The sequence below is a fragment of the Kogia breviceps genome, chromosome 14 (genome assembly GCF_026419965.1).
Source record: "Kogia breviceps isolate mKogBre1 chromosome 14, mKogBre1 haplotype 1, whole genome shotgun sequence".
Classification (NCBI taxonomy): Eukaryota; Metazoa; Chordata; class Mammalia; order Artiodactyla; family Physeteridae; genus Kogia; species Kogia breviceps.
In genome coordinates, this window is record NC_081323.1 from 63,244,614 (window position 1) to 63,272,579 (window position 27,966).

Below are 27,966 nucleotides of genomic sequence, written 5' to 3' on the forward strand. Positions count from 1 at the left end.
ACCTTCTGGTCAGAACCCAACTGATCCCCGAGGGGGAATCTGATCTGAACAAGACCGCATTCAACCTGCTGGAGAATTGCCAGCTTCATTCTGGGATGGAGTCCGCCCCTCTTTAAGAAATCCCAGGGGCAGTAGGCACATTTGAAGATTCAAACGTTCAGATACCGACTAGGTATGAGGTAACACCAACAAATTATCGTTCATTTTGTTAGAGGTGATCATGGTATTGTGGTTCAATCGGAAAATGTTCTTAGTATTTTAGAAATACACCTTGAAGTGTGGAGGGGTAAAGTGTCATGATGACTATAACTTACTTCGAAACACCTTCGCAAAAAGGTAAAAATGACGTAGGGTGGAAAAGGGTTAAGACTTTATTAGATAAAGGGTCATGGGGGTTCATTATATACCATTCGCTCTGCTTTTTGCCCTAATTTGAAATTTTCATAGTAAAAAATGAAATGACAGTCATGGGAAAGAATATAGGCTTCCTTGAGTTGTTCTGAGATCTTCCTGGCCCCACTGCGTCCTGCCAAGTTGTGTGCGGCCACTCGAGGTGTCCATACCTCCAGGATCAGATTGAGCCCCAAAGGCAGGACATCGAGGCAGAGGCTGGCCGTCAGCACCCCCATCCCCGCAGCGACTCGCTTCCTTCTGCTACGGCTGACGGGCAGGTGCAAGTTCTGTGAACTGCATCTTGGCTGGGAGACACCTGCAGTTGAGAGGACCTGTAGATTTTTCTAATGTAAATTGGAGAGTGTCTTCTGAATTGAGGGCAGCTCCCACTGCTCACCCATTGAGGACCTGGGACCCTGCTCAGCCGCCTGCAGGCCTTGAGCCCTGGGGCAAGTTTCTTACCCTCCCTGAGCCTCCTGCTGTGCTGTAAAGATGCGGTGCTAGGAAAGTGCTGAGCGCAGAACGTGAATAAAGACTCCACAAATACCGTCGCTTGTTCTGAACAGCTCAGGTAGAAATTGCTCGGCTGTCAAACTCAGATTACTGCCACGTTGGGTTTTCTCAGGAGCTGGCTGGGGTTTCCAGGGACTGCCTAGCTTGAGGAATCAGTAGGATTTGTGATACCTCCAGGGTGATAACCTTTCTGCCAAGTCATGTTGGCCCTGGGACCTGGGCGAGAAGAGGCCCAAGTGAAAATGGGCAGATTCGACTCCTGGGTAGGTTCCTCTGACCTTCACTTTGGGGGATCCTCACCTTCCTAGGACCCCATAGCCCAGCCCAGCGCCACGAGCAGCGCAGGGAGCCGTCCCCAACCTTCCCTTGGTGCTTAGAGTGTTTTGAGCATCCTCCCCCCCGAAAAAGGAGAAATCTCCACGAGTTCTTCCAGGGATGATTAGCCCCTTTCTTGCCTTCCTGCAGCAAAGCCTCTCAAGGGTTCTTGTATCTTGAGGGTATCTTGTGCAGATTGAAAAGCAGGCCTGATTAGCTCCTTTGGGCACCAATCTGGCATATTGACCACCTTCCCAAGGAGGAGTGTCTAATTGCTTAACGATGGGTTGACATTTGGAGACCATGGAGCGGACTCTGGTATCAGCTGGGTGAGCGGAACCGGAGTGGCTGAGCTCCAGCTGAAGACCCACGGCTCTCCTAGCCTGGTGCCTTCACTCCCCGCACTCAGCACCCCTCCAACCAAGCAGCAGGGGATTTCAGCCCCAGACTGGGACTGCGCTGGCCGTCAAGTTGAAGCGGCCAGCAGCAGTGTCTGAGTGCTGTGCCCCTCTGGAGAAACGTCTGGCTGAGGCAGTGCATCAGGGGGTGGTTCCGGGTGAGAGGACCTTGATGTGACCTTGAAGTGGCCCCCGGGCATCAGCAGCTGCTCTGTGTTCCCTCCTCCCCCTGGTACTCGGAGGAGGACTGCCAGATGAAATAGAGGCTACCCAGTGAAATCTGAATTTCAGACAAACAATGAATAATTTCTTAGTATAAGAAATAGTATAAATATTACATGGAAAGGTTTTATTGTATAGGCCATACTTGAACGCTGAAAAATTATTGAGTCATGAATTATTGAATATGGAGTTACGAATAGTGAAAAATTCAGTGTTTACCTGAAATTCAGATTTCACGGGGCATCCTGGCTTTTTATTTGCTAAATCTGACAACACTTAAGAGGGAATCTCGCTGCTCTGCTCCGGCCCTTGGCGGGGCCTTGTGGGGACGGGCATGTCCTCGGATGTCTCTGAGCACATGGGCTTATTCTGCACCGTTCCCGAGCCCCAGGCCGGCGGGAGGTGGAGGGGGGATGATTGTACTGCTGCGTCTCTGGGGCCTTGGGGGCAAGCGGCCCGGCCCCGCTCTGGGCCACAGCTTCCTCATTTGTCGTGTGAGGCTTCTCGTGTCCCTGTGAGGCTGAGTGACCCTGTTCTTCCTGCCGCCCTCCGCTGTTCACCCCACTCAGCCTTCAGTCTGGAAGGAGCATCACTTCCTCAGAGAAAGCCTTTCCTGCCCTCACACCGGCCCTGGTTTCCTGGTTCTAAGCCAGGCCCCCAGTGCAGCTGCACACGAGCAGGACAGGCTTCAGGCTCTGTGGGTCCCAGGGCAGCGGGCAGATGTGAGGTCCCTCGTGCCAAAATTATCGAGTTTCAACATGAGGACAGCAGATCACCACACAGGTCGAGTTCTGACCCTGAGCGACTGCCCAGAGCACACGCCTAGGAGCTGGCCCTGCCCACGAGGGCCAGGCAGACACAGGGGTGGGTGGCGGTGTGAGTCAGGAGGGTCCTGAGCGCGGACCTGGGGCCCTGTGCCTGCCTCGGGGCGCACCGAGCAGCCCCGGCCCGGAGTAGCCCTGGGGGTGGGGCTGCGCTGCTACCTCTCCTGGGTTTTCAGAGAGAATGGAATTTGTTTATTAATGAAATCTTTCTTAAATAGTGGCAACTGATTCATATTTCATAAAATTCCCACGAAGGCAAAATTAAGCATCCTCTCTGGAGGGTGGCACTGAGTGCGATGAATAGTTACATGCTGACCTGTGTGGTCACTGGATTTATTGGTGTCTCCCCCACGGGCCCCGTGACCTCCACCGGGGCCACAGCAGCGACCCTGTGTGTTTATGGTCGGTCCCGGGTCCCAGCACCATACTCGGCGCGTTGCGGGTGCTGAGATTTCATTCACTCCTGGGAACACACGGTAGGAAGTTTCATGGAGCTGCCTTCCCCCACTTAACAATAATACTGTCACGAGCATCCCCCATTATTAAACGTGATCACCCGCGTAAAGCCTGAGGCACCACTTGCACTCGCTCTGGGTGGTGGTGACTGATGGTTACGTGTTCTCCGGGCGGGTGAGGAAAGCATAGCTGAGCACACCTGTCTGTCTGTCTTCCCAGGACGCCAAGTTTGTGGAGGAGCGCAGGAAGCAGCTCCAGAACTACCTGCGCAGCGTCATGAACAAAGTCATCCAGGTGGTTCCCGAGTTTGCCGCCAGCCCCCAGAAGGAGACCCTGGTCCAGCTGATGCCCTTCTTTATGTGAGTACCGGTCACATTCACGTGCTCCGCCCCACACCCCCTTCCTTCTCTCTCCTGCGGTTGCATGTGTCTGCGTCCCGGCCACCCCAGGACCCGGCTGTGCCCCAGAGCCTGTGAGGTGCTGATGTGGAGACTTGGGTCAAGGCGTCTGGGGGAGTTTAAAGGGCTCCCGAGAGGATGAGCCCGCAAGTGAGCATGGTTGATTTGAGGCTCGCGAAAAACGCAGGGCTCTGTGGTTTTATACTTTGGTACATTTTGGTCAAAGGAAAGCTTGCAGCTCACAGGTGTTCCAGAGCTAAAGTGTCAGGCTTTCTTCAGCATGTGGGCAGTGAACCCAAGGAAACTTCTCTCAGACTCCCACTGGTGCAGACTTAGATTACTTTCATATTAATATGACCTAAGTATGAGCCAACTTAAAACTAGGTATAAATTTCTTGTTCTTATATGTCTTATAAAAGTAAAAAAAAAGAAAATTAAAGAGGTTTACATGTTAAGCACTTACAAAATCATTGCAATTCAGAAGCAGCAGTTAACAGAGCGAATGCTACTTTTTCTGAAACCAAATCTTTGCTCACAACGGTGTGCAGCAGCTTCTCCTGAGCTCGCCACATGCCGTGTACCGCGCCGGTGGTCTGCGTGCTGACCACACCTCCCCCGCCGTGACTTTCCTTGGGTTACGTCGCTGAGAAACGTGTTTGGGCCTCACCTTGGGGGCAGGTGGGCCTCACTGGTGTCACTACTTTATCACTGATCATTCCGCTCTGTTCTCATAAGTCTCTCATCACACCGCGACATTTACACCCTTGGATTCAGGGAACCCAAATGATGAAGCATCCTTAGTTTTTATAAGGTCTTCAGATTGCAGAGAATATAATTACACTCGACCCTTGAACAATACAGGGGTTAGAGGTGCCAACCCCCCATGTAGTCAAACATCTGTGTATAACTTTTGACTCCCTCAAAACTTAAATACTTATAGCCCACTGCTGACCTTACCAATGACATAAGCAGTCACTTAACATATATTTTGTATGTTATTTGTATCTCTACATTGTATTTTATGCACTCCTGACATGCCTAGCTTTTGCTTAATTTTTTCAATATTTCTAGGCTATGCAGTTTATCTGCGAGTTTTTTTCAAATTGTTGTAAATCTCCAAAAATTTTTCCAATATATTTATTGAAAAATATCTGTGTGTAAGTGGACCTGTGTAACTCATACCCATGTTGTCCAAGGGTCAACTGTATATTATTTCTAAAACGTTACCATCACAGTGGAAACGATAGATATAAGAATCCATATAGCTAACCTGGGGGCCTCTGAAAGTGGGTTGGGACTTGTCACTTGAAAAACACTGATTTGCTGGGATGAAACGAGAGTTTCCTTTCCCCAGAGCTCTTTAAAATGGTGTGCTGAGGGTTTGGGGATCTGTTTTGTCCTAATGGCGATGCTGTGACTCAAGCCAGGGCTTATTTCTGCGTCTGTCTGTGGGGGGAAGGGTGTGCCTTTGGCATCACACTTTCCAGAATTTCCAAGTTGAACTTCCAACCAGACAGACATCGGCAGGGCTGCCCCTCTTACCTGCTTAGGGCTTTGAAATTGCAGCCAAGCCACTTGCTTATGTCTTTTTCATTGTTTCAGGACCTTTATGAGAAGATATAATTGTACTGTGCTATCTGTGATAAAACGATGCCTTTCCCCCCCTCCCAAATAGAATATACCATATGGAAAACTGAATTTTTCTTTTACTCAGTTATTTGTGATGCTAGGGCCTTGATCTTGCTGTTTTGAAAATGCCACTATAGTTCATGAGAGGAGGTCCCCTTCATCTTTTAAAGGCAGCCCCCTGGCCTGTGATGAGTGTTGGAAATCAACCTCTCACTGAGTCCGGTGTGTTTTGGCCAGATTTCCTGATGAAAATTGAATCCGAGAGGTAGTCCTGAGAGCCCAATGCTAAGAAAGGTCGCCCACCTCACGTGTGAGAAGAAGAGGCTGCCTCGTACGGGAGAGCTGGTGCCCCTACTGCCAGGGCAGGTGGTCCAGGCAGCTCTGGTGGAGAGTGTACCAAACACCAGCCTGCCGAATTGTGACAATTGCACTTGAACTCAAGTGTCTCGGCGTGTTGTGCAGTCCCAGCCACTCTGGGTGCCACTGATGAGAGCTGAGAGAGAAAGCTTTGTGCCTCATTAGCAGAGAGAATGTGAGGTTCAATTTCATGGGCTTTAAAAAGCACAAAGCATTTTGGTAGGAGATTGTGGCAAGGGACACAATATTGACACGAGACTCTGGACTCAACATTGGTCTCGATCCCAGTTGAAATTAAACAGCTTGCCCTTCGGCTTTCCTTGCAGTTTCACAGTTAGCTGCCCTCTCCTCCTTTGTCTTTTTTGAGTGAGGTGGGATTACAGGGTTGGAGCTTGCAGATTGTTTCATTTGGGGGTGATGGAAGGTGAGCTGCAGCCCAGTCTGTCCGTGCTGGTGAGCCTCCACGTGATAACTTCCTATCTGTGCAGCCCCAGAAAACAGCAGGTCTGGTGTCTCAGCTCAGAATCTCACCCTGAGAGATTCCTACTTAAAAAAACATCTCTCTCAACTAAGGAAATAAACTCCCCAAAGTGTGATTATTATAATCTTGACAGATTTCCTCAGGTCTTTCAAATGCTGATTCAGGGCCCTAAGGATCCCTTTCAGCTACTGAACATGAGTAGACTTGTTGACTAAGGATGGCCTTGCCCTGCTTCCTCCCCTCGCTTATTGAGCATTTACTATAAGCTCTGGCTGTAGGTTTCACCTCATCCAGTCTTCCTGAGAGCCTGTTAATTAGGTGGGCACCATATCTTCATTTTATTACATGGAGCCTTACAAAGTTGCCAATGAAAGGGTAATTTTATAAGGTTCCACCTAATACTGACAAGGAAAATGAGGCCAGAGAGGTTACCTTGTGACCCCATGGTTACCTACTGCACATGGGGTACCCGGGCTGTTTGGCGCCAGAGCCCATGGCTACAGGACATGGGTGACAAACCCGCAGCCTGTGGATGGACCCTGACCCTCCAACCTGTTTTATTTGACTATTCCGGTGGGGTTTTGTTATTTGTTGTTGTTTTCTTTTTTTTTAATATCTATTTTATATATAGTAGTGTGTATCTGTTAATCACGGACTCCTAACTTATCCCCCACTTCACCTTTCCCTTTGGTAACCATAAGTTTGTTTTCTACGTCTGTGAGTCTGGTTCTGTTTTGTAAATAAGTTCATTTGTATCATTTTTTTTAGATTCTGCCTGCAAGTGATATCATATGATATTTGTCTTTCGCTGTCTGACTTACTTCACTTCAGAGGGTAATCTCTAGGTCCATGTTATTACTTTTTCTTAATTAAAGTGTTGCCAACATCAAAAAATTAGAAGGTATCATATTTTTAAAAAAATCATATATCAGGCTTCTCTCGAAAACTCAGAACTGGTCACACCCTATTATGGACTGAATGTTTGTTCCCCCCAAATTCATATGTTGAAGTCCTACTCCCCAATGTGGTGGCATTTGGAGGTGGGGCCTTTGGGAGATGATTAGGGTTAGATGAGGTTATAAGGGTGGGTCCCCATGATGGGATTAGTGTCCTTAGAAGAAGAGGAAGAGACACCAGAGTTCTCTCCTCTGCCACATGAGGTCACAGTGAAAAAGCAGCCATCTGCAAGCCAAGAGGAGAGCCTTCACCCAGAACTGAATCTGCTGGCACCTTGATCATGGACTTCCCAGCCTCCAGAACTGTGAGAAATAACTCTGCTGCTGAAGCCACCCAGTCTGTGGCATTTTGTTATGGCAGCCAGAGCAGACACATACCCACCTGCGTTCCCACTGGACCACACTTGGCTACAGTCAGACAGTGCTGCCCTCTCCCCACTGAGCCCACCACTGTGCTGCCTCCTGGACACTGAGCCGAGCCTTCCCTGCCATTTGCTGTTAGTGTTTGGCTGTCTTTCTCCCATAGTCACTCACATCACCTGCCTGGCCCCAGGAGACACTTGAGTTTGCGGTGCTGGCTCTTACCTGCTGCTCAGCAATATAGGCTTTGACTGTGAGGTACCCATGATGCATTGCTCACACTCTGTGCTCCAAAGTGTGTTCAACAAGCTCATCCAAGTGTGTTCAACAAGCATCAATCAAGGTGGTGCCTTTCCCATATGGGGCGGGAGACGGAAGGTGTACAGGGGATTAAACCCAGTGGGTAGAATTTGCTCATTTTTCTTCACCAAAGCCCTTAAAACCTTCAGGCTCATGCAGACTGGAATCCAGTATTCCATGGCACCTACTTTTACACACACTTTTCCATTTTGTCTTTCCTTTTTAGTGTGTCAGTATTTCACTGTGTTCTGCAAGGGGCAGCATGACTTCCAAGGATTCTGCCATCTGCACACATCTGAGAGTTGGAGAATCAGCAGGTTCAATTGTTTTCTCCAGTTCTCTCTGCCGCCCGTTGCCTTCCTTGCTAATGCCAGCGGCAGTCTGAATTAGAAAGTAGGACAGTAGGAAGTGGGCCATTTCTTTTCCATTTTGAACCCTGTGTATGTCTGGCCCACGTGGGGACCAGAACCTGCCCCAAAACTAGTGCTCAGACAACACCCACTGATGCCCGCTTCCTTCGGGGGCCCCGTGTTGTTTGCATCCTCCTGGCAAGTTGGAGGGAAGGGCGAACTCCAAGATGTGACACGTGGCAGACGTGAGCAGTTACTTAGGGAAATGGCAGGGGCTCCTTTGAAGGTGCATTATCGAAGGGAGGCCAGGATTCCAAGAATTCATTCTGCGGACCGACTGGACTGCAGATCGGTGAAGACTTAAGTGATTCGTGGTGCTGTCATTTAGCACGTTATTAAAACGTTTTTCTGCAGAGTCATTCATCCTTGGGAAATGCATCGTGTTCTGCTGTTCCGTGAGGGGAGAGGAAAAGTTCCGGGGGTGGAAGCCAGAGTAATGTAGGTCACAGCACAAATTCTCCACCGGATTCTCAGCAGAAAACACAGTCGATGTTTTCCCCACTCCCCACCCCCATCTGCTGCCATATTTACTCTCAAAGCTGTCGGATATATTTTTGCTGAAATAGGAGCTGCCATATTCTCCCAGCGAGTGAGGCTTTGGCGTGGGGTTGAGGCGCTTCAGCCTGGGTAACACCAGGATCCCGCGGGCCCCAGCGGACACGCTGCTTTGCCAGCCAGGGGCGCTCACAGGAGTCACATGGTTCCTTCCTAGGACCCTAGACTCAACGTCGCTTTTGTGGCTGATCCACACCTTCAGGTTCCAAAATGGTCTGCCGTGTCCAGCGGCCAGAAAGGGGTGCAGATCCTGTTCCAAAAAATCTCAGCTGTGTGGCCAGACTGGCAGACTGGTTAGGTGTGGGCTGTGTTTTAAAATAAAATACCAGCGTGAGTGACTGTTGACGGCAGGGGTGTGCCCCGGCTGGCGCCTCACCCGCTGCTCCCCTCTCATGCTGCCGCTGGACCTGCTTCGCTGACGTACCGCAGCTTCCTGGCCCTCGAAGGCAAATGAGTCTGAGACCCCTGGTGTCCAAATGGAACGCGTGGGGATTTGGGAGTCAGCGCTCTTCCACACTACCTCTGCCACGAAGGAGGAGGGTGATCTCGAGCAAGGATCCAGCCTTTCCGGGTCTTAGTTTCCTTATGTGTAAAATGGGAAGATAAGTATTTGACATCACTGTTCTGCTGGGATGTTAGGTGAGGATTCTGTGTGAGAGCGGGACACAGCAGCTTCTCCATGTCAGTGGCCATTGATAACGAGACTCGTGAGAAAGACCAGGAGAGAAGCCTCACAAAAACGCTACAGACATTTGTCTACCTGTCTCTTCATCCATGCATCCATCCATCCATCCATCCATGTCTACAGGTGAAAAATTGGAGTGCCAGGAAATTTAAGTGGATTGCCTAAGGTCCTTGTGAGAGTAAGTGGCAGGCCAGGGCAAGAGTCCACTGTGCTTCCCTGAGATACAGGGCACATAGTAGGTGCTCATGAAATGCTGACTTATAACATGAATTATTCTGAGTCAGTCTTTCACTTCCTCCTTCCCCTGTGAGGATCTCTCATCTAGATGGAGTGACTCAGGGCCTGCCCCAGGGAAACTGGGTGCGACAGCTAGGCTCTGGCTTTTCGGGAGCCCAAGAGCTCAGCGGGGCCTAATGGCAGCGCTCCCCTCTAGAGGCCAGGCCTCCTCTGCAGGAGAATGCCCACTCCTCAGAAGCTCGTTACCCGGAGGCCCCCCCCAGGGAGACCTGCCACCTTGTCGCCTGGAGAGATGATACGTAAAATGGCACTTAATCACCTCTATCTGCTGGCCTGGCTCTTTCAGGGGCCGTGTTAAGGGATGCAGAGGAAGTGCAGTCGCCAGGGCACTGGTCCTCCACGTCCTCAGGGCTCCCACCCACAGCGATCAGAATGAATCACTCTTTCTGAAGATGACCAGGGCGACAGCTACTCTTCTCTGATACTGAGATGACCCCCCTACCCCCTATGCATACCACCGGTCACAGTAATTATGTTCTACTCCTGCCATTTCTTGTCTGTTTGGTGGTGAAGTGGGGAGAGATCAGCTCTACAAAGAGGAGGGAGAAGAGGACGATCGTGCAGCTTTTACAAGTCTCAGAAAAAGTGGGGGAGACCGGAACATCTCCAGGGCAGAAACGCTGCTGAACAGATACGCGGAAAGCCTCTGTCAAAGGGGCTTGTGTTCAGCAAACACCTCTTTCATCCAGTCAGTGTTTATTGAGCACCTACTAAGGACTCAACAAGCACTGGGGATGTAACAGAGAACAAAACAGAAAAAAGAGGATAAGCCACCTTTATGGAGTCGGGGAAATGGAAAATGGACAAATAAACATACAATACACTGCTAAACAAGAAGGTCTTTGAAGAAAAGTAATGCATAGTTAAGAGGCTAGAGAGTCACGGTCGCATGGGCAGTGTTTCCACCAAATGGTCAGGAAAGACCTCTCTGAGGGAAGACCTTGTGAATTTCTGGGGGAAGGGTGTTCAGATAGAGGGAACAGTAAGTGCAAAGGCCCTGAAGCAGGAGCAAGCTTGGTGTGTCAGATAAGGCCAGTTTGGCCAGAACAGAGAGAACAGGGGAATGAGGCTGGAAACGTCACCGGGGCTGTATCACATAGGGCCTCGGAGGCTGTAACAATGACTTTGGGATTTACTCCAAACTGAAGGGTTTGGAGCAGAAATGTGGCATAACCTGGTTTATGTTTTTAAAACCCCACTCTGGATGTGGGGTAGAGAATGGAATCGGGGGGGGGGGGCGGGGGGGGAGGCTTTTGTAGGGTCCAGCAGGAGAAGGGTGGTGGCTTGGCCTGGGTGATTGGACCCTGGACATATTTGAGGACTGGCTGTCGGGAGTGAGAGAAGAGAATTATGACACACCCGGGGTCCTGACAGACCAGGCAGATACAGAGATGCACCAAGTTACTCTATACAGACAGCCCTGTATTCAAGTCAACAAATGTCTCCTGAGCACCTACTCCATGTAGGCCCCTGGGGTAGTGGGGAGGTGGGTGGGGGTATTATTACACATATGACTAAGCGCCCCAGCCCTCAGGGTCAGCAGGTGTGTGGGTCATCTTATTATTCCATGGCAGCATTTCTTGCCCTCATTCCTGTTTTCATTCACTAGGAATTTGCAGAGTGTCTAGACAGGTGTCATACTGTCCTGTTTGTAGCCCAGCTGTGCCACGGACTAGCTGTGTGGCCTCAAGCAACTAACTTAAGCCCTCCCATGCCTCAGAGTCTTCCTCTGTACAGTGGAGATGTTGCCAGCGTCTCTTCCTGGGGCTGCCGAGAGGGTTCCACGAGCGCATGCATGTCAAGCTCGTAGAACAGCGCCTCGCATATAGTAAGCTCTGTATGTGCGTAACTATTTTTTACCAGCAGAAAGGGAGCACGGGAAAAGGAGAGTCTGGGGAACAGACGTTTTGGAGGAAGTGATAAAATCATGGTATTAAAAAAAAAAAAAAAAAAACCTGAAACGCAACCGAAAGATATAAGAAGGAGAAGTAAACATCACACCCCACTCTGCTGTGTATCGTACCCCCCACCCCTGTGATCGCTGTCAAGTTTCTTATGTAACTTTGCAGAAATCGTCAATACTTATGTAAGCCAAAGCCAGGCTCTACCCAGCCCTCTGTAGTTTGCCTTTTTAATTTAATAAAGCTGGCTCATTCCCTTTGAAAGCTACAGAGTACTCACTGCAATGGCTGTTTCATAATTTATTTCACCATCACTCCATCTGAACACTTAGGAGGTTCCCAGATTTTTCTCCCCCAAACAGAATTGCCAGGGATGTTTCAAATAGATGTACTAGATGTACTGTTTGGCAGGTAGGTCTGTAGAGTTTATTTTTAGAAGCGGTTCTGGCTCAGGGGGCAGGTGCATGTTTAAATTTTGACAGATATCACTAACCCCTACCCTCTCATACCAGTTTGATACTCACCATTTTGTTAGGCATGAAGGGGGAGATGTTCTGTCCAGATATGCAGAACAGCTGCAAAGCTCGGGGGGCCCTCTTTCCTCCACTGGCGGAGAGCAAGCTCTGCCCTTGTAGCCAGGACGCCCTGGAAAGCAGGGCTGGGAGCTGGGGGTGGAAGGTCTTGGAAACCAATACCATCTTGGTCTCCGGGAAGGGGGCCCTCGCAGGTCCCTGAGCTCAGGCCCACGCTTTTGGAGGATCCCACTGGCAGCTGGGAGGGGGGCAGTGAGAGTGGTGAGGAGATGGGGCAGGGTGCTTTCATAAGAGTTGAGAGAAAGGGTGGGAGGGCCTGAACCAGATGATGCCAAGGTTTTGAGGCTAAATATCTGGGCTCGGGGGACAGAGGGGAAACTGGTTTGGGAGCAGGCGAGGTGAGCGTGAGGTGTTGGATTTAGAAACCACTCTCTGTGGGGTCCTGAAGGCAGGAGAGAGAGGTGAGTGTCTCCTGGGATTGCAGCCTGGGGCTTGGCATCAGGCATGAATTCCTGACTGCGCTTCTCAGGAAACATAAGTTTTTCCAGGTCTCAAGAAAAATCAGTCCGGAAATCAGGAAGAAGTATTGTCATTCTCCTGTGAAAATTAAAGTGTAACAAGCCCTGGTTTGAAGGAATCCACGCTGATGAGGTAAAAGCAAGAGCAGGAAGTGCCACCCATGGAGTTGAAGGCAAAGGTCAGTGGTTCCAGGAACCAGGACAGGAGGTCGTAGGAGAGGAACGGTCATGATCTACTTGCTTAGTCTTGCCTTTAGCTGATGCCATGTCATGAGTAGTGCGTTCATGGCTCTGTCTGCTGCAAACAAGGAATCATTCTTGCAAATAAAATAAATACTAATAAGTTTATGTACATAGTATTACTGCTGTGAGTGGCATTCCAAGAAATACGTTTTGGAAGCACAAAAAGTCCTTAACTTGGCAATTTTGACACAGGAGATTCGCGTGTTGCATTATTATCCGAATATGACCCAATAGTGTTTGCTAGCATTTCCCAGCATTTGAATGTTTGCTCTAGGCTACGATTCTTTGTGAAATACCACTGAACTTAATATTTCTTATTTATTAAGCAGATCATGTTAGAGTTCCACAATAATGAATAAATAGTATGAAGAATGTTGGGACTATTTTAAGAATAACTTATGATTTGGGGAATTTTCGAGAAAACACCCAGGAATTCTGACTTTCTGCTCTCCAGTCCCAAAGAGTCATGTCCTTCAGGGTTTTGGAAACACTCCTTGGGAGACGGTTTCCTAATATGAACTGGGGAATGGGTGTCACAGAGGTGGGGAAGGGCGCTCAGAGAAACAGGAGGAGGTGACAGGGTGGAAGCTGGGACAGAGTAGGCCAGGAGCCAGCACAGCAGAGGGCAGAGGAGGCGGGAACTTGGAGAAAGCTGGGTCAGGGTCGCAGGGGAGAGAGCGTTTCCCAAAGAAGGCTTCCTCTGCGTGAAAGAGCTGCCAAATTAACACCTAGTCCCAGAGCAGTGAGAATAGCAAGCTGTCCTCCTTCCTCGCTGCCAAGCTGGCTGGGGAGCATGGAGCAGGTGGCGCAGCACAACTGTGGTGGCACCCCTGCCACCGAGAGCAAGTCATCGAGGGCAGCAGGGGGAAGCGCCTGCTAGAGCCCCAGCTGCCTGTCGGGCCTCCTGGAGGGGGGCGGGGCAGCTCCACAGCCCTGCTTAGAAATGTGCGCCTTCCACAGGCAGGCCTCGCTCTGCAGGAACCCATTCGGGACCTGGCAGCTGTCCAGGGTCCTGAAGGACTGTTGGCCTTGTCTCGCGGGATTGGGCAGGTTACTCTGATGTGGGGCACTTTGCACAGGGCACAGCTTCCACCTGGTGACTTTGGGGCTGATGCCTGGCCCCCCTTTCAGCAACCATGACACTTTAGGGGTCCTGGAATAACTCACATCAGATAGAGGTCAGCTGGGATTACAGATTCTTTGACTCCTTTTCTGATGGGTTGGTGCTTTGTTTGCGTTCTGTGGGGGCAAAGCACTGATGTCTCACCCCCAGCTCAGAGGGGGACCATGAACAGACTTGGATAAATTGTACAAGTCTTTTTTTTTTTTCCATTTCAGCCTTTGTCATTGTCTCTTAGCTTCCACCTCTTACCTGCATTATTAATCAGGTGATTATTGGGAAAGGAGGCACCTCACCACCAGGACTGGTGCCCTAAATGGGACAGATATGCCCTGGTGGGAGGCTGCCTTCTGACTTATTTCTGTGATCTTTCAGCATCTTGCTTATCTGGGTTTGGCACCTTCCCAGCATCCAGGGTCAAGAGAGCGGACAAGTACCCCAAATGTATCCCTCTTGACTGGAGGACCATGGCAAACTCAGCTGGCTGTAGGGTCCAGGCAGGTCATGTAAGTGAATAAAGCCAGTGAGCTGTGACAATAGGGAGGGGTGTGGAGTGGAGCTCAAAGACCCCGTCTAAGAGTTGACCACTACTCAGCCTAGTTGATTATCATCAAGTGAGACTGCAGGTTGCCAATCTGTGAATTTTCCAAGAGATGGCAGAAACCCATATCTTGATATAAAATCTGACTTTTAAATTAGTTGGCAACTAGTTTGTCTGTGGGCCAAACACAACAGCTGTGGGCTGCCTGTGGCCCACTGTATATCACATGTCTTCTAGAGCCCAAAGGGCCTGCATTAGATGAATCTGTTTAACCCCTGCAGAAATGCAGGGCAGAAGCAGGCAGTAATCCACTCAGTTCCAGAGGACAATGATGACAAAATATCTGCCAGGGTAGCTCTGACCCCAGGCGCTCAGGACTGAGGTTCTGACCGAGGCCTCATGAGTGATGGGTCCACCAGAACAGGCCACGGGCAGTAGACGTCAGCTCAACATCCAAGTGCGTGCAGCCCATCAGTCCTGCCCTCTCCCTCTGTACGGAAGGTACCGTGTTCCCAGAGAGAGGCCCTTTACCAGCCAGAGATGTTCAGCTCCTCCAGGCAAAGTGCTCACCTGAGTCTCCCAGGTCTTCTCTAGGGTGGTTCTTTTGTTTCTTGTCATCTTTGTGTAACCATAGGCCGTGCTTATTTACCTGTAAAAAGAATGCAGCCAGGGCTTCCCTGGTGGCACAGTGGTTGAGAGTCCGCCTGCCGATGCAGGGGACACGGGTTTGTGCCCCGGTTTGGGAAGATCCCACATGCCGCGGAGCGGCTGGGCCCGTGAGCCATGGCCGCTGAGCCTGCGCGTCCGGAGCCTGTGCTCCGCAACGGGAGAGGCCACAATGGTGAGAGGCCCGCGTGCCGCAAAAAAAAAAAAAAATGCAGCCAGTAATTATGTGGTTTTCGTCTTAGTAAGAGGAACGTGGGTCTTTGGAGGACAGTTGTGTCTATTCCAGGGAATTGGTCACAGGTTGTTAGGGTTGAAAAGGAAGTCAGGTAATCTCATCTGTTAAGTTCAAGGAACAAATTCTGTTCTTGAGTACAATTTACCTGAAGGGGTTTTGTGTAGAGCAGCTGTTGTAGGACATTTTATTATGAGTTTGTTCGTGTTGCTCATTTTTCTCACTCACTGCTCCTGCCCTTCTAACCCCTGTTGGGTCTCCTTGTGCCTCTGACTTCATGGTTCTCAACTAGGGGCATTATTACCTTCTTCCCCAGCCCCAGGGACCGTTGGCAATGAAGGGAGACATTTTTGTTTAGCACAGCTGTGGGTGGCAGTGCAGCTAGAATCTAGTGGGCGGAGGCCAAGGGTGCTGCTCAACATCCAACAGCGCACAGGACGGCCTCCCACCACAGAAAGCCACCTGACCCAAATGTCAGTCGTGCCAAGGTTGAGGAACCCTGATCCAGCCCAAGAAGCTGGTATATCATTGGATCTTGTAGAACCAGCTGCAAACCCTTGTGGTTCCATTGCCAAGAAAGAGATAAGAAGGATACACCAGGAAATGGGCAAGGAGCTGTTCTTTCATTAAGTCCCCACAGCTACCCTCTGAGGTTGGTGTTACTGTTCCCTTTTATTCAGAGGAGGAAACTGAGCCTCTGACAGTGATGTGACCTGCCATAGTCTCACAGCTGGAGGCAGTGGATTGGGGAGTGTAAGCTGCATTTGTATGGTTTGGCAGCCTCCACTCTGTGTCACCATTACGTCAAAATTAAGCACATGATACGGCATTCCTAAGTATCTTCTGATGGGCTGTTTCCAAGTTCAAGATTCTACTTGTGGGTCCTCCACGCCCCTAGGAGAGGAAGCCTGGCTTTGTCACACTTGTCTTTGGCCACCTACCTCTCCTTTGGAGGGTCTCTGGCATGGGCTACGGCCACTGGTCTAAACCTGTCCCCACCGTGGCTTCTTACTGTGCACAGCTGTTGTAGGGCCGCTGCTTGGTGTGTCTAAGGTCCTACCCTTCTCCGCCTCTTTGGGTTTAACTCCCAAAGTAAATGTTGCAGAAAGGAAGGGAAATGGGGCTGAGGCGGGTTCAGGAACTCATGCGGGCTTCGACCCAGTTGAGAAAAGCCACCTTAGATACCTGCTCCTCATACTCCTCCCACCCCCCTCCCCATTCTGAACCGGTTTGCTCACAAGCCTCGGTCCCTTCTTGTTCTTCATGAATCTCATACTGGATGTCTTCAATGGACCAGAAAGGAGAACCGAAGTCCTGCTTGGGCCCTGGGAACACTCTCCTTTGAACACATCATCTGCTGGCTTAGCAAGCATCACTCAGAAGATAAAGCAGTCACGGGCTGAGTAAGAACAGGATCCCTTGTTTTTATTTTTCTTTCTCACACATGAGAACTTGCTGTGACAGAGTTGTGGATGTTTTTCTCACTAGCTTGTTCTGGGAAGGCAGGTTGAGAAATTACTAATGTGACAGGAAGCAAGCCATTCTGTCAGGCTTTGGGATGCGGCGTGTTTTATGACTTCCACATTAAAGGTACAAGCTAACGGCATCATCGTTAAGAGAAAGAGATGCAGTCATGCAGGCCTGGGTTCCACTCGAGGCCATGCTGTTTTACTAGCTCGGTAATCTCGGATCAGACCCTTTAAGGGCTTTGTGCCTTGACTTCCCCATCTGTAAAATGGGACTGAGAATAGGCCCTCCCTCAAAAGGCTGATGCAGAGCTTTGACAAGACGGTGCTGAAGCACTTACACCAGGCACACAGTAAGCACGTAATGGGTTAGCTGCGGCTGCAGGAGTAAAACGGTTGCTTTTGTTGTTAGCAGGAGGACACACAGCTCATTTCTGGCTCCTTAGAATCAGGGCAGACCTTGGAGCTATGGCATTTTCATGGCATGATGGCCAGAGGAACACACAGCAAGCACACTCGTTGAGGATGTGTGGGAGACAGTACAATTTCTCTGTGACTCTCCCAGCCATGGTCACTCCCTTTCTCCCCAGATATCAATCAACGTGATCTGGGAGGATGAGGCTCTGTGACCATGTTAGTGTAAAGATGGCAGCCCCATGGCCAAGCCCTAAATTGCCGAGCCCAGTGACCAGGCAGCAAAGTGCCAGGTTCCTCTAAAGTAGCAGACCTTCTGTTCACCCCAGTAACTGTTCAGTATGATGGATAGATAGCAAGATAACAGATAAGCCAGAGCTCTGTTATTAATTTCTTACAGAAGTTAAGCAGCAGCTTGGTATCTAACTGAAAGAGCAAGATTTTTTTAATTGAAGTATAGTTGATTTACAATGTTGTGTCAATTTCTGCTGTACAGCAAAGTGATTCAGTTATACACAGATATACGTTTTTTATATTTAAAAAGAGCAAGACTTGGAGTCAGACAGATCTGGGTTCAATGTCAACTGCACTACCTAGTGGCCTGTGCCCTTGGCCTCTCTGTGCCTCAGTGTCCCCCTCTGTAAAACAGGGCCAGTAGCACAGAACTTGCTGCCTTGCTAAGAGGATTACATGAAATATCACCTAGTAGGAGCTTCTCCAAGGGGAGCTGTTTTAGCTGCAGTCACATTTCACTTACTTCTTTGTTCAGGCTCTCGCTTCAGTCTCAAAATAATTTGAGTTGGCAGCTTCGAGATTATTACAATTGCTTGCCCTACTTCATGTCTTTTATTCTTAGACATTGGAGCATCTGAAAATTCAATTTGGAGCAAGGGAAGCCGATTAAGTTATTTTTGGCACAACAACCTCCATCCAATTTGGTGTTAGTAAAAAAATAATAATAATAATAGTAATGAAAGTTTTCTAATATCAGGGGGTGAGACCACAACACACGAAAAGTTGACTGCTCTTTGTAGACAGAATTATTCTGTTCCACTACATTATAATCAACCTCGGTGACAGCTTTCTTTTCAGTGGGTCAAACAATTTCACAGCTTTCTGCATTTCCCCTTGCACTTTTCAGATGCTATCTCCGAGTGGTAACTGAGAATGGTTACTTAATTGGGTGGTGTATCAGTTACCTACTGCCACGTTAATACTGTGTAATAAACAACCTTGACACCTTGGTGGCGTACCATAATAATAACGTATTGCTCACGTATTAGGTGATGGGCTGGGAGGGTCAGCTGATCTTGGCTACATTTGCTTCCATGTCTGGGGGGATCATCTGGCTGTCAGCTGGTCCAGGATGGCCTTGACTGGGAATAATGGGGCAGCTGGGACCAGCGGCCCAGCCTGAGAATGTATGGCAGACAGTGAGAACAGGGAAAACCCAAACACCGCAGCACCTTCCAAGCTCTGACTGTGTCACGTTTGCTAACATCCCACGTTGGGCAAGGCACGTCCACAGCAGAGACCAGAGTTAGAGCAGGAGAGCTCTGCAGAGTCATGGGCAAAGGACAAGACCTGCACAGAGAGGGTAAATAATGGGGGCCATTTGTTCAACTACCACAGATGAATAACTTGTTCTAGGTAGAAGGTGAAAGTGTGTGGGGGAAACACAGCTGTAACGTTCTACAACAAATAATATTTCAACTAGTAAGAAGATGGAAGGGAGACCAGTGATTAGAGCCCCAAGAGCCCATTAACCAACAACGGGGCTCAGAGAGGGGTCATTCCACTGCATTCTGGGTAAGGGCCAAGTTAGTATCTTTCATATATTGACCAGAGTCCTGCTTGCCTTGACTTTTTAAAAAAACTTCTTTTTAAAATCAGCATATAGGGAATTCCCTGGTGGTCCAGTGGTTAGGACTTGGTGCTTTCACTGTCAGGAACTGGGTTCAGTCCCTGGTCAGGGAACTAAAATTCTGCAAGCTGCATGGCACAGCCAAAAAAAAAAAAAAATCAGCATATAGGAAAATTGACTTTTTTTTTTTTTTGGTATTCAGTTCTATGAATTTTAACACATGAATAGATTTGAGTAGCCACCATCACACTCAGGATAAAGAACAGTTCCATCACCCCCCAAAAGCTGTCTTCTGCTGTCCCTTTATGGTCACACACTCCCCCATCCCTAAGCCCTGGCCACCGCTGCTCTGTTCTTATCACTAGTTTTGTCTTTCCGAGAATGTCGTCTAAATGGAATCATATAGTATCTAAGCTCTTGAGACTGGATTCTCTCACTTAGCACAGCTCCTTTGAGATTCACCCAAGTTGGCAGGTATGTCAGTTGTCTGATCCTTTTTATTGCTGAGCAGTGTTCCATCCTATGGATATTCCATAGTTTGTTTATCTGTTCACAAAAGACACTTGTGTTGTTTCCAGTTGTCAGCAGCTTTGAATGGAGCAAATATCAACACTCGTGTGTAGCTTTTTATGTGAACTCAAGTTTTCATTTCTCTAGGGTAATACCTAAGAGTGGGGTGCCTGTGTTATATGGTAAATGTAAAAACTGCCAAACTGTGTCTCCGAGTAGCTGTGTCATTGTGCATTCCCACAATCAGTGTGTGAGAGTGTCAGATGCTCTGCACCCTCGTCAGTGTTTGGTGTTGTCACAGCTTTTATTTTAGCCATTTGAAAGGATCCATCGTGGTATCTTGTCATGGTCTTCATTGGCATTTCCCTAGTGACTAATGATATGGAGTATCTCTTCATGTGCGTATGTTTCTTTGCTGTGTCCTCTTTGGGGACGTATCTATTCAAGTCTTGTGCCCATTTAAAAAAAATGGGTTGTTTGTTGTTTTACTGTTGAGTTTTTTTAAGTATATTTGATTTACATAATTTACACGCTATAATGTTTTATTAGTTTCAGGCGTACAACATAGTCGTTTGCTATTTTTATAGATTATGCTCCAGTTAAAGTTGTTACAAAATATTGGTTATATTCCCTGCACTGTACATTGCATCCTTACATCTTTTTTATTTTATATTTATTTATTTATTTGGTTGCGCTGGGTCTTAGTTGCGGCAGGCAGTCTCCTTAGTTGCGGCACGTGGGCTTCTTAATTGTGGCATGCATGTGGGATCTAGTTGCCTGACCAGGGATCGAACCTGGGCCCCCTGCATTGGCAGCACAGAGTCTTAACCACTGCACCACCAGGGAAATCCCTATCTTATTTATTTTAGACCTAGTCGTTTGTACCTCTCAATCCCCTTCCTGCATCTGGCCCCTCCCCCCACTCCTCTCCCCACTGGTAACCACTAGTTCTCTATATCTGTGAACTGGTTTCTGTTTTGTTATATTCATTTGTTTGCTTTATTTTTTACATTCGACATGTAAGTGAAAACATATAGTATTTGTCTTTGTCGGACTTATTTCACTTAGCATAATATCCTCCAGGTTCATACATGTTGTTACAAATGGCAAAATTTCATTCTTTTTTATGGCTGAGTAGTATTCCATTGTATATATGTGCCACAACTTCCTTATCCATTCATCTGTTGATGGACACTTAGGTTGCTTCCATATCTTGACTATTGTAAATAATGCTGCTGTGAACACTGAGGTGCATATATCTTTTCGAATTAGTGTTTTTGTCATCTTGATATACACCGAGAAGTAGAATTGCTGGATCATATGGTAGTTCTATTTTTAATTTTTTGAGGAACCTCCATACTATTTTCCACAGTGGCTGTACTGATTTACATTCCCACCAACAGTGAATGAGGGCTCCCTTTTTCCACATCCTCACCAACATTTGTTATTTGTGGGTTTTTTTGACAATAGCCATTCTGACAGTTGTGAGGTGATGTCTCATTGTGGTTCTGATTTGCATTTCCCTAATGAGTAGTGATGTTGAGCATCTTTCCATGTGCCTCTTGGCCATCTGTATGTCTTCCTTGGAAAAATGTCTATTCAGGTCTTCTGCCCATTTTTTAATCAGGTTTTTTTTTTTTTTTGATGTTGAGTTGTATGAGCTCTTTATATATTTTGGATATGTTGAGTTTTGATAGTTCTTTATATATTCTGTATACAAGTTCATTGTCAGATAGGTAATTTGCAAACATTTTCTCCCCATCTGTAGCTTGTCTTCTCATTTTCAAAAGTGTTTTTTGCTTTACAAGCTTCTAAATTTTGCTGAAATTCAGTTTCTTAATTTTTTCTATTGCGAGTTATGCTTTTGGTGTCACGTCTAAGAACTCTTTGCCTAAACCAAGGTCACAAAGGTTTTCTCCTAGGCTTTCTGCTAAAAGTTTTATAATTTTATATTTAGATCTGTGATTCATTTCGAGTTAACTTTTGGATAAGGTGTGAGGATTGGGTTATGGTTCACATACCTTTCATGACTGTATCCGTGTCCAGGGCCAAGTGCAGGGGGACAGAGAGATAAAAAGCACTGAGGGTTTGTCCTGCCCTTGTGGGACCACAGCTCTTTCATTTGAAGAATATTTCCCCCATATTAGTTTCCTATGTCCACTGTAACAAACCTACCACAAACGTAGTGACTTAAGACAGCTCGAGTATATTGCCTTCGAGTTCTAGAGGTCACACAGGACTGAAATCAAGACGTCAGCAGGTCTGGTTTCTTCTGGAGGTTCTAGGGCAGAATCTGTTTGCTTGCATTTTCCAGCTTCTAGAAGCTGCCCATGCTGTGGCACCTTCCTTGCATCACTCAGCCTCTGCTGCTATCAGCTGCTCTGTGACTCTGACCTCCGGTCTCCTTATGAGAACCTTGTGATCACACTGGGCCCACCCAGGTAATCCAGGATCATCTCCTCATCTCAAAGCCTTAAACTGCAAAGACCCTTTCATCATATAAAGTAACAGGGATTAATACAGGACATCTTTAGTGAACTGTTATTCATCTTACCTAACCCTCCCTCAGAGTTCTAGGTGCTTCGGCCCCAGACTGAGGCATGAGAGCATAGGGGAAGGAGAGAAAAGAAACACAGGGGACTTGCCTGGTGGCACAATGGTTAAGAATCCTCCTGCCAATGCAGGGGACATGGGTTTGATCCCTGGTCCGGGAAGATCCCACATGCTGTGGAGCAACTAAGCCTGTGCGCCACAACTATTGAGCCTGCGCTCTTGAGCCCGCAAGCCACAACTACTGAGCCTGAGCGCCGCAACTACTGAAGCCTGCGTGCCTAGAGCCCGTGCCCCGCAACTAGAGAAGCCACCACAGTGAGAAGCCTGCTCACCGCAATGAAGAGTAGCCCCCGCTCGCCGCAACTAGAGAAAGCCCGCGCGCAGCAACCAAGACCCAACACGGCCAAAAATAAAAATAAAAAAATAAGAAAAGAAACACGGGTGTCCCCTACTCTTTCTGACCATTAGGAACCCCCTTTCCTGCCTCTTGAGTAGAACCAGAGGACTTGCCCAGAGCTCTCTCTATCCACACCCTCCCCACTCTCAGGTGTCCAGCTCCCTTGAGTCCAGGCTGAAGGATTCCAGAGGTTAACAATGGTGAACTCACTTGAGGTTTAATGGTTCATCAAATTCTGGTCACCTTCCCCAGTCCTCCTGCTATTATGACTTTTCAGGCTCCTTGAATAGCTGCCTCGTGCATTCTCTCCAGGTTTTATAGCCACATTTGGTGGGAGGCTCAGGGTGGGGTGAGATTACTCTATCTTCCCAAGATCTGGATGCCTTCTCTTGCATTTTCTGCACCAGGTTATCATGGAATAGTTGTGCATGCGAAGAAGAGTATGCTATGTAAACATGTATTATGTCAGGGAGTGAATGCTCAGTGCCGGGGAATGTTACTAGGAATTATGATAGCATTTATCGAGCACTTTCTGTCTGCCAGAATTATCTCTGTCTGCTTGAATGATCTTGCTTAATTTTTGTAATACTCCCTCTGAGGGCAGTTACCATGTTTAGGCTCATTTTACAGATGAATAAACTGAGGCTCAGAGAGGCTAATGAACTTGCCAAAGGATCCGTCCATAGTGAGTAATGGGGACAGCATCTCGGACTCAGATGTGTGTGACTCCAGGGTCCCAGGTCATAACCACTCTGTCATGAGGTTTTTAACCACCCTGCCCTAGCAGGGACTGCCAAACCCCTCTCCACGGCCCGGCCTCTCTCCCGAGTTCATACCTTGGCCACGTCTCCATCTGGCCCCGTCAAGTCTTCCTTTAGCTGTCCCGACACCCTGTTACCACCACCATCAGGCAGGGGTGGCGGGGCCCTCTCCTGATTCCCCTCACCTCGTGTGCTTCCCTCCATCGAGGCCACTAGTGCCTCGTGCTGACCTGCCATGTGGACGTGTGTCTCTCACTCGCTCCAGTGTAACCATCCAGGGGGCAGGAACCCCCCTCGCCTTTTATCTCTGCTGTGGAGCACAGGGCTGGGCAATGACCAATGCTCAGTGAGTATTTATTGTAATGAACCAAAAGCTACTTTCCATTGATTCCCCACAGTGGGGACCTCCCCAGACGAGAGGTCCATTTAAGGAGACTTATCTGATAAGTCCAGCAGGGGTTCCTGTTTGGGACACTGCTTCTCTCTGTTTTCTTTTTCTTTTTCAAATTAGTATAGCAGAGATAGACCTAATCACCAGTTAGCTCAAATCCTGCAATACTGTCACTTCCCAGACCGATTGATCCCTGAAAGGAGCCACCATTTCAGATTCAGCCACGTCACCCGGTGCTCCTTCCGTGTGTCAGGCCTTGTGTTATGCATTTTACAGGCAGGACCTCATTTCATCTGCAATTCTAAGAGAGGTGGGACCCATCCTTATTCACAGTTTGTAGATGAGGAAGTTGAGGCCTAGAGTGATTGAAGGACTTGCCCAAGATCACACAGCTGGCAGGTTTCAGAGCTGGCATTGAACTTGGGTCTAACTCCTCAGCTTGTGCTGTTCGAAGGCAAAGTATTAGGAGCATGGACTTTGGTCCGAGGCAGGTTTTGATCCCTGGCCTCTGACTTGAAGGTCATTCATGCATGGAAACACTATATTCTCACTGCTTTTTACAAAAATAAATTATTAGCTAAGTGGACAAATGAGGTAAAGGCATCTCGTAAGGTATCTGGACCCATGATAGGCATTCAAAATGCTAAATATCTTAGTCTCTAAAGGCCCCAGAATCATGATATATGTCATGCGGGACTCTGGTTTGTAAAATTTAAGAAACCTACTTTTAATTATCCTCAGCTGAAAAGAAGTACTTTTTAGCTCACGTAACTATAAAGCCCAGGGATAGGGCTTCAAAGGCTGGATCCAAAGGTTCATATAATGTCAGCAGGACACTGTGTTGGCTTCATTTTCAAGCAGGTTTTCTCTATCAGATGGAAGATGGCCCCTGGCAGCTACAGGCTCTTATGGACCCTACAGATGCAGGTCCTGAAGAATAAGTATCCTATTCACTGGCTTCTGCCAAAGTCCTAGGGAAGATTCTGATTGGTCGAGCTTTGGGTCATTGGCTCGTCTCCAAGCCAGTCACTGTGACCCAGGGAATGGAGTGCTTTGATTAGCTGAATCTGGGCCAAAGGGGAGGGGCATTCAGCCACCTTGACTCATGTACTGAGCATGATGGTTATAGAAGGAGGGAGGGTGGTTTCCTGGAGGAAGAAAAACATATGTGGACAAACATGTTCGTTCGGTAGGTCTGTTGTGAAGACACAGCCAACTACTGTGGTAAGTTTTTGTGTAAGAAGCTTGTGACACCTCTGGGCCAGCCTTCCACGCCCACTGAGCCACGAGATCACACTTCTGTGCAGGAATCTTCTGGATGGCCCCGGCTTATCACTCCTTGTGAAGTGGGAAGTGTGCCTTACCGCTACCAGCAGGCGTCGTCTGTCTTTCGACATGCTTCCAGCTGTGTTGGTAGAGGATTCTGAGTGTAACATGTTCACCAGGATGGATTAGTGGATTTGGGGGTTGCATGCGTTTGATTGGGATTGTAGAGTAGATTTCCCAGGTCGTTTCCTCCCAGCCTCCGGAGTGGAGATGTGAGGGACTCTCTCTGTGTTTGGAGGAGGGCAGTCTAGGCTGAAAGGTCTCTTACCATGCTACAGGAACCCTCGTGTCCCTTTGCCCTGTGTCACAAAGGTAGGATCCCGTGCCCTCTTGTTGCAGGTGAGGAACAGAGACAGTGAGAGAGGTGGGGGACGGGAGGGAGGGGGCTCGGCCAAGGTCACACCACAACTCAACTGCAGAGGCCCTGGACTCCAGACCCCCAGCTCTGACTTGTCACATCCCGAAGCCACAGGAATTCCTGTCGCTCACGCCAGCAGGGGCAAAGGTCTTTCAGCAGGTTCGGGTGCTGAAGGCTGTTGTGAAAAATAAGTCCACAGTCCTAGATTTTAAAGTAAGTTTTCGTCGTTTAGAACACACGGCAGGAGGGAGGGGGAGGCGTGTGCATCAACCGGGAACTAGACACCTGGTTCCTTAACCCCCAGGGCACAGCTCAGGGTGTTTGACTGTCCCTGAGCACTGACTCAGGGCTCCCAGGGACAGGTGTCCCCTGACACTCAGGCAAGGTCGGTGTGTGGGGGGGGCAGACCCTGAAGTCTCGGGGCAGCAAACGTCAAGAGTGTTGGATGGGGAGCTGATGTTGGAGGGGGTCCTGGGGCTTGTCTGCTGACACTCAAAGTCTCTGTCATCTGTGGAGACTCTAAACTTCCTTTCTAGCCTTTGTCTTCTGAAGAGGCAGGTCCCTTATTGGGGCCTGGATGGAATGAATGTTTATGTGCGGACTGCGTGGACCAGGGACGTTCTCCCGGGATACTCCATTAAGTGGCTCATTTGTCCCGCAGGTGTTTATTAATCAGTGCCATTCCTTATTCTGTGTCAGACCCTGGGATTGGTGGGTTCGTGGGAGATCCCATTTATTTTTCCCTACAGCCCTTGAGAGAGCTACTACTCGAATTATCTTCACTTACCGTCCTTTCCACAGGGGCAGGAAAATTAAGCCCAGAGGTGTGCTCGCTTGCTGTGGGTCAAACAGCTGGTGAACGGCAGAGCCAAGATTCCGAAGCTCAAGCTCTTAACCCTTCCAGGGCCTCGTGCCAGGGAATTCAGCAAGGTGTCCTCAGTGGGATGCCCAGAGCTTCCGAGGGAAGGGTGACAACTAACTCATTTATGTTCAAGTTGAAGAATTTTGGAGCTGCACGAATCCCAAAGGGTAGGTGTAGCAAGGGATGTAGATCAGGCTCAGAAATCCAGGAAGTGGGGAAGGTCACTACAGCTAGCTCCTCAGAGAAGAACCCTGACGCATCAAGGCGATAACACACCACCTGTGTGTGGACTGCCCCTTGCCCGTGGAGGGCAGAGCAATAATCAGCAGCTGTTAGAGAGTATCATCACCATTCTCTGTGCACATTATTTCCAGATGAGGAAACTGAGGCTCACAGAAGTTAAGCAACTGGCCCAAGCTCACACAGCCGGGAAGCGGCAGAACTGGGCCTTCATAGCCGTTCTGTGAGGCTCCACAGCCCAGGCATGCTCTTCCCACTCCACGGGCACAGTTACCAAGTGCACACACTGCTAGCCCCCAGAGAAATTGGAATGATTAGGAAAAGGCGGGGGGAGGGGAGGCAGGGAGAAAGCCCCTGGTCCCAGATAGCTCCACAGAGTTTGGATGAGTAGCTGGCTTGCCATGTGGACCTATTTAACCATGGAGGCCCTGCAGCCCCAAGGAGGGGGCGACATTGCCTCCCAGTGCACACGGATGGCGGCACCTCGCTGCCACGTACCAGATACACAGTCACCTTCCCAGCCCGCCCCCGCCTGGCTCCACCCCTTGGGGCTATTTCCGTCTGGCTCATGGGCTGATATAAAACCACTTCGCTGGCTCTAGGGCCTGCAGCCTGGAGCAGGACTTTGCCCTCCTGTAGACGGTGTGTCCTGAGAGAGTAGCGTTCGGCTCCCAGTCGGAGCTAGCAATGAGGGCCTCTGCCAGCAGGGGCTTTTTGGAAAGAGCTACTTTGAAACAGACCGAGGAGGCTGTTTCCTCCAGAATCTGTACATACAGAAAACAAAGGTCGGGCTGTTTTCTTCTGTTCTCTGAGCCCAGACTGTGGCCCTTCTCTGGCCTGTGGCCTCCAAATAAAGGAGAGTGGATGGTTCAAAATTGGCCCCATTATTGCTTAAACTAGGGCTTCACAGACAAAAACCACAGGGCCAGATCCATCTTGCTGCTTGTTCTCATAAATAAAGTTTTATTGGAACGCAGCCACACCCATCTGTTATGTACAGTCTGTGGCTGCTTTCACAGTGCAATGGCAGAGGTGAGTGGCTCAGAGACTGTGTGACTCTTACAGCCTAAAATATTTACTATCTGGCCCTTCACAAAAGCTTGATGACCTCTGCACTACACAGTTCCCAGCAGTGATCTCAGGTGTGATTAATCCTGGGAAGGATGACCTTATAATTCAGAGTGCAAGTTAAAGAGGGAGGTTGGTTCCCACCTCAGCAGATAGTATAGGACAGTGACCAAGAGCATGGGCCTGGGAGCCAGGTCTGGGTTCCAGCCTGGACCCTGCCCACAACTAGCCATCAGACCTTGATCAAGTTACCTCACCTCTCCGGGTCTCAGATTCCTCGTCTGTAAAATGGAGTTAACAGTAGCACCCGGCTTGCTGGCTTGTAGTGAGGATTGCACCTAGAACAGTGCCTGGCCCACGGTAAACGTGATATGTGCTTTTGCCATCTCCACTGCTGCAGCTGCTGCTATGATTGTTATTATCAGGAGCATGGACATGATGTCAAAGCATGGA

At 48.8% G+C, this 27,966-nt stretch overlaps 1 protein-coding gene across 2 annotated transcripts in view; it reads left to right on the plus strand.

Moving 5' to 3' along the window:
• Positions 1 to 27,966, plus strand: part of SNX29 (sorting nexin 29) — a 545,210-nt gene that overhangs the window by 494,026 nt on the left and 23,218 nt on the right. For both annotated transcript variants that reach the window (XR_010836418.1, XM_059038667.2), the window contains one exon: positions 3,341 to 3,480. Coding sequence is in view for 1 of the 2 variants with exons in the window: in XM_059038667.2 (XP_058894650.1) it covers positions 3,341 to 3,480 (140 nt within the window). In the remaining variant the exon portion in view is untranslated. The remainder of the gene's footprint in view (positions 1 to 3,340; positions 3,481 to 27,966) is intronic.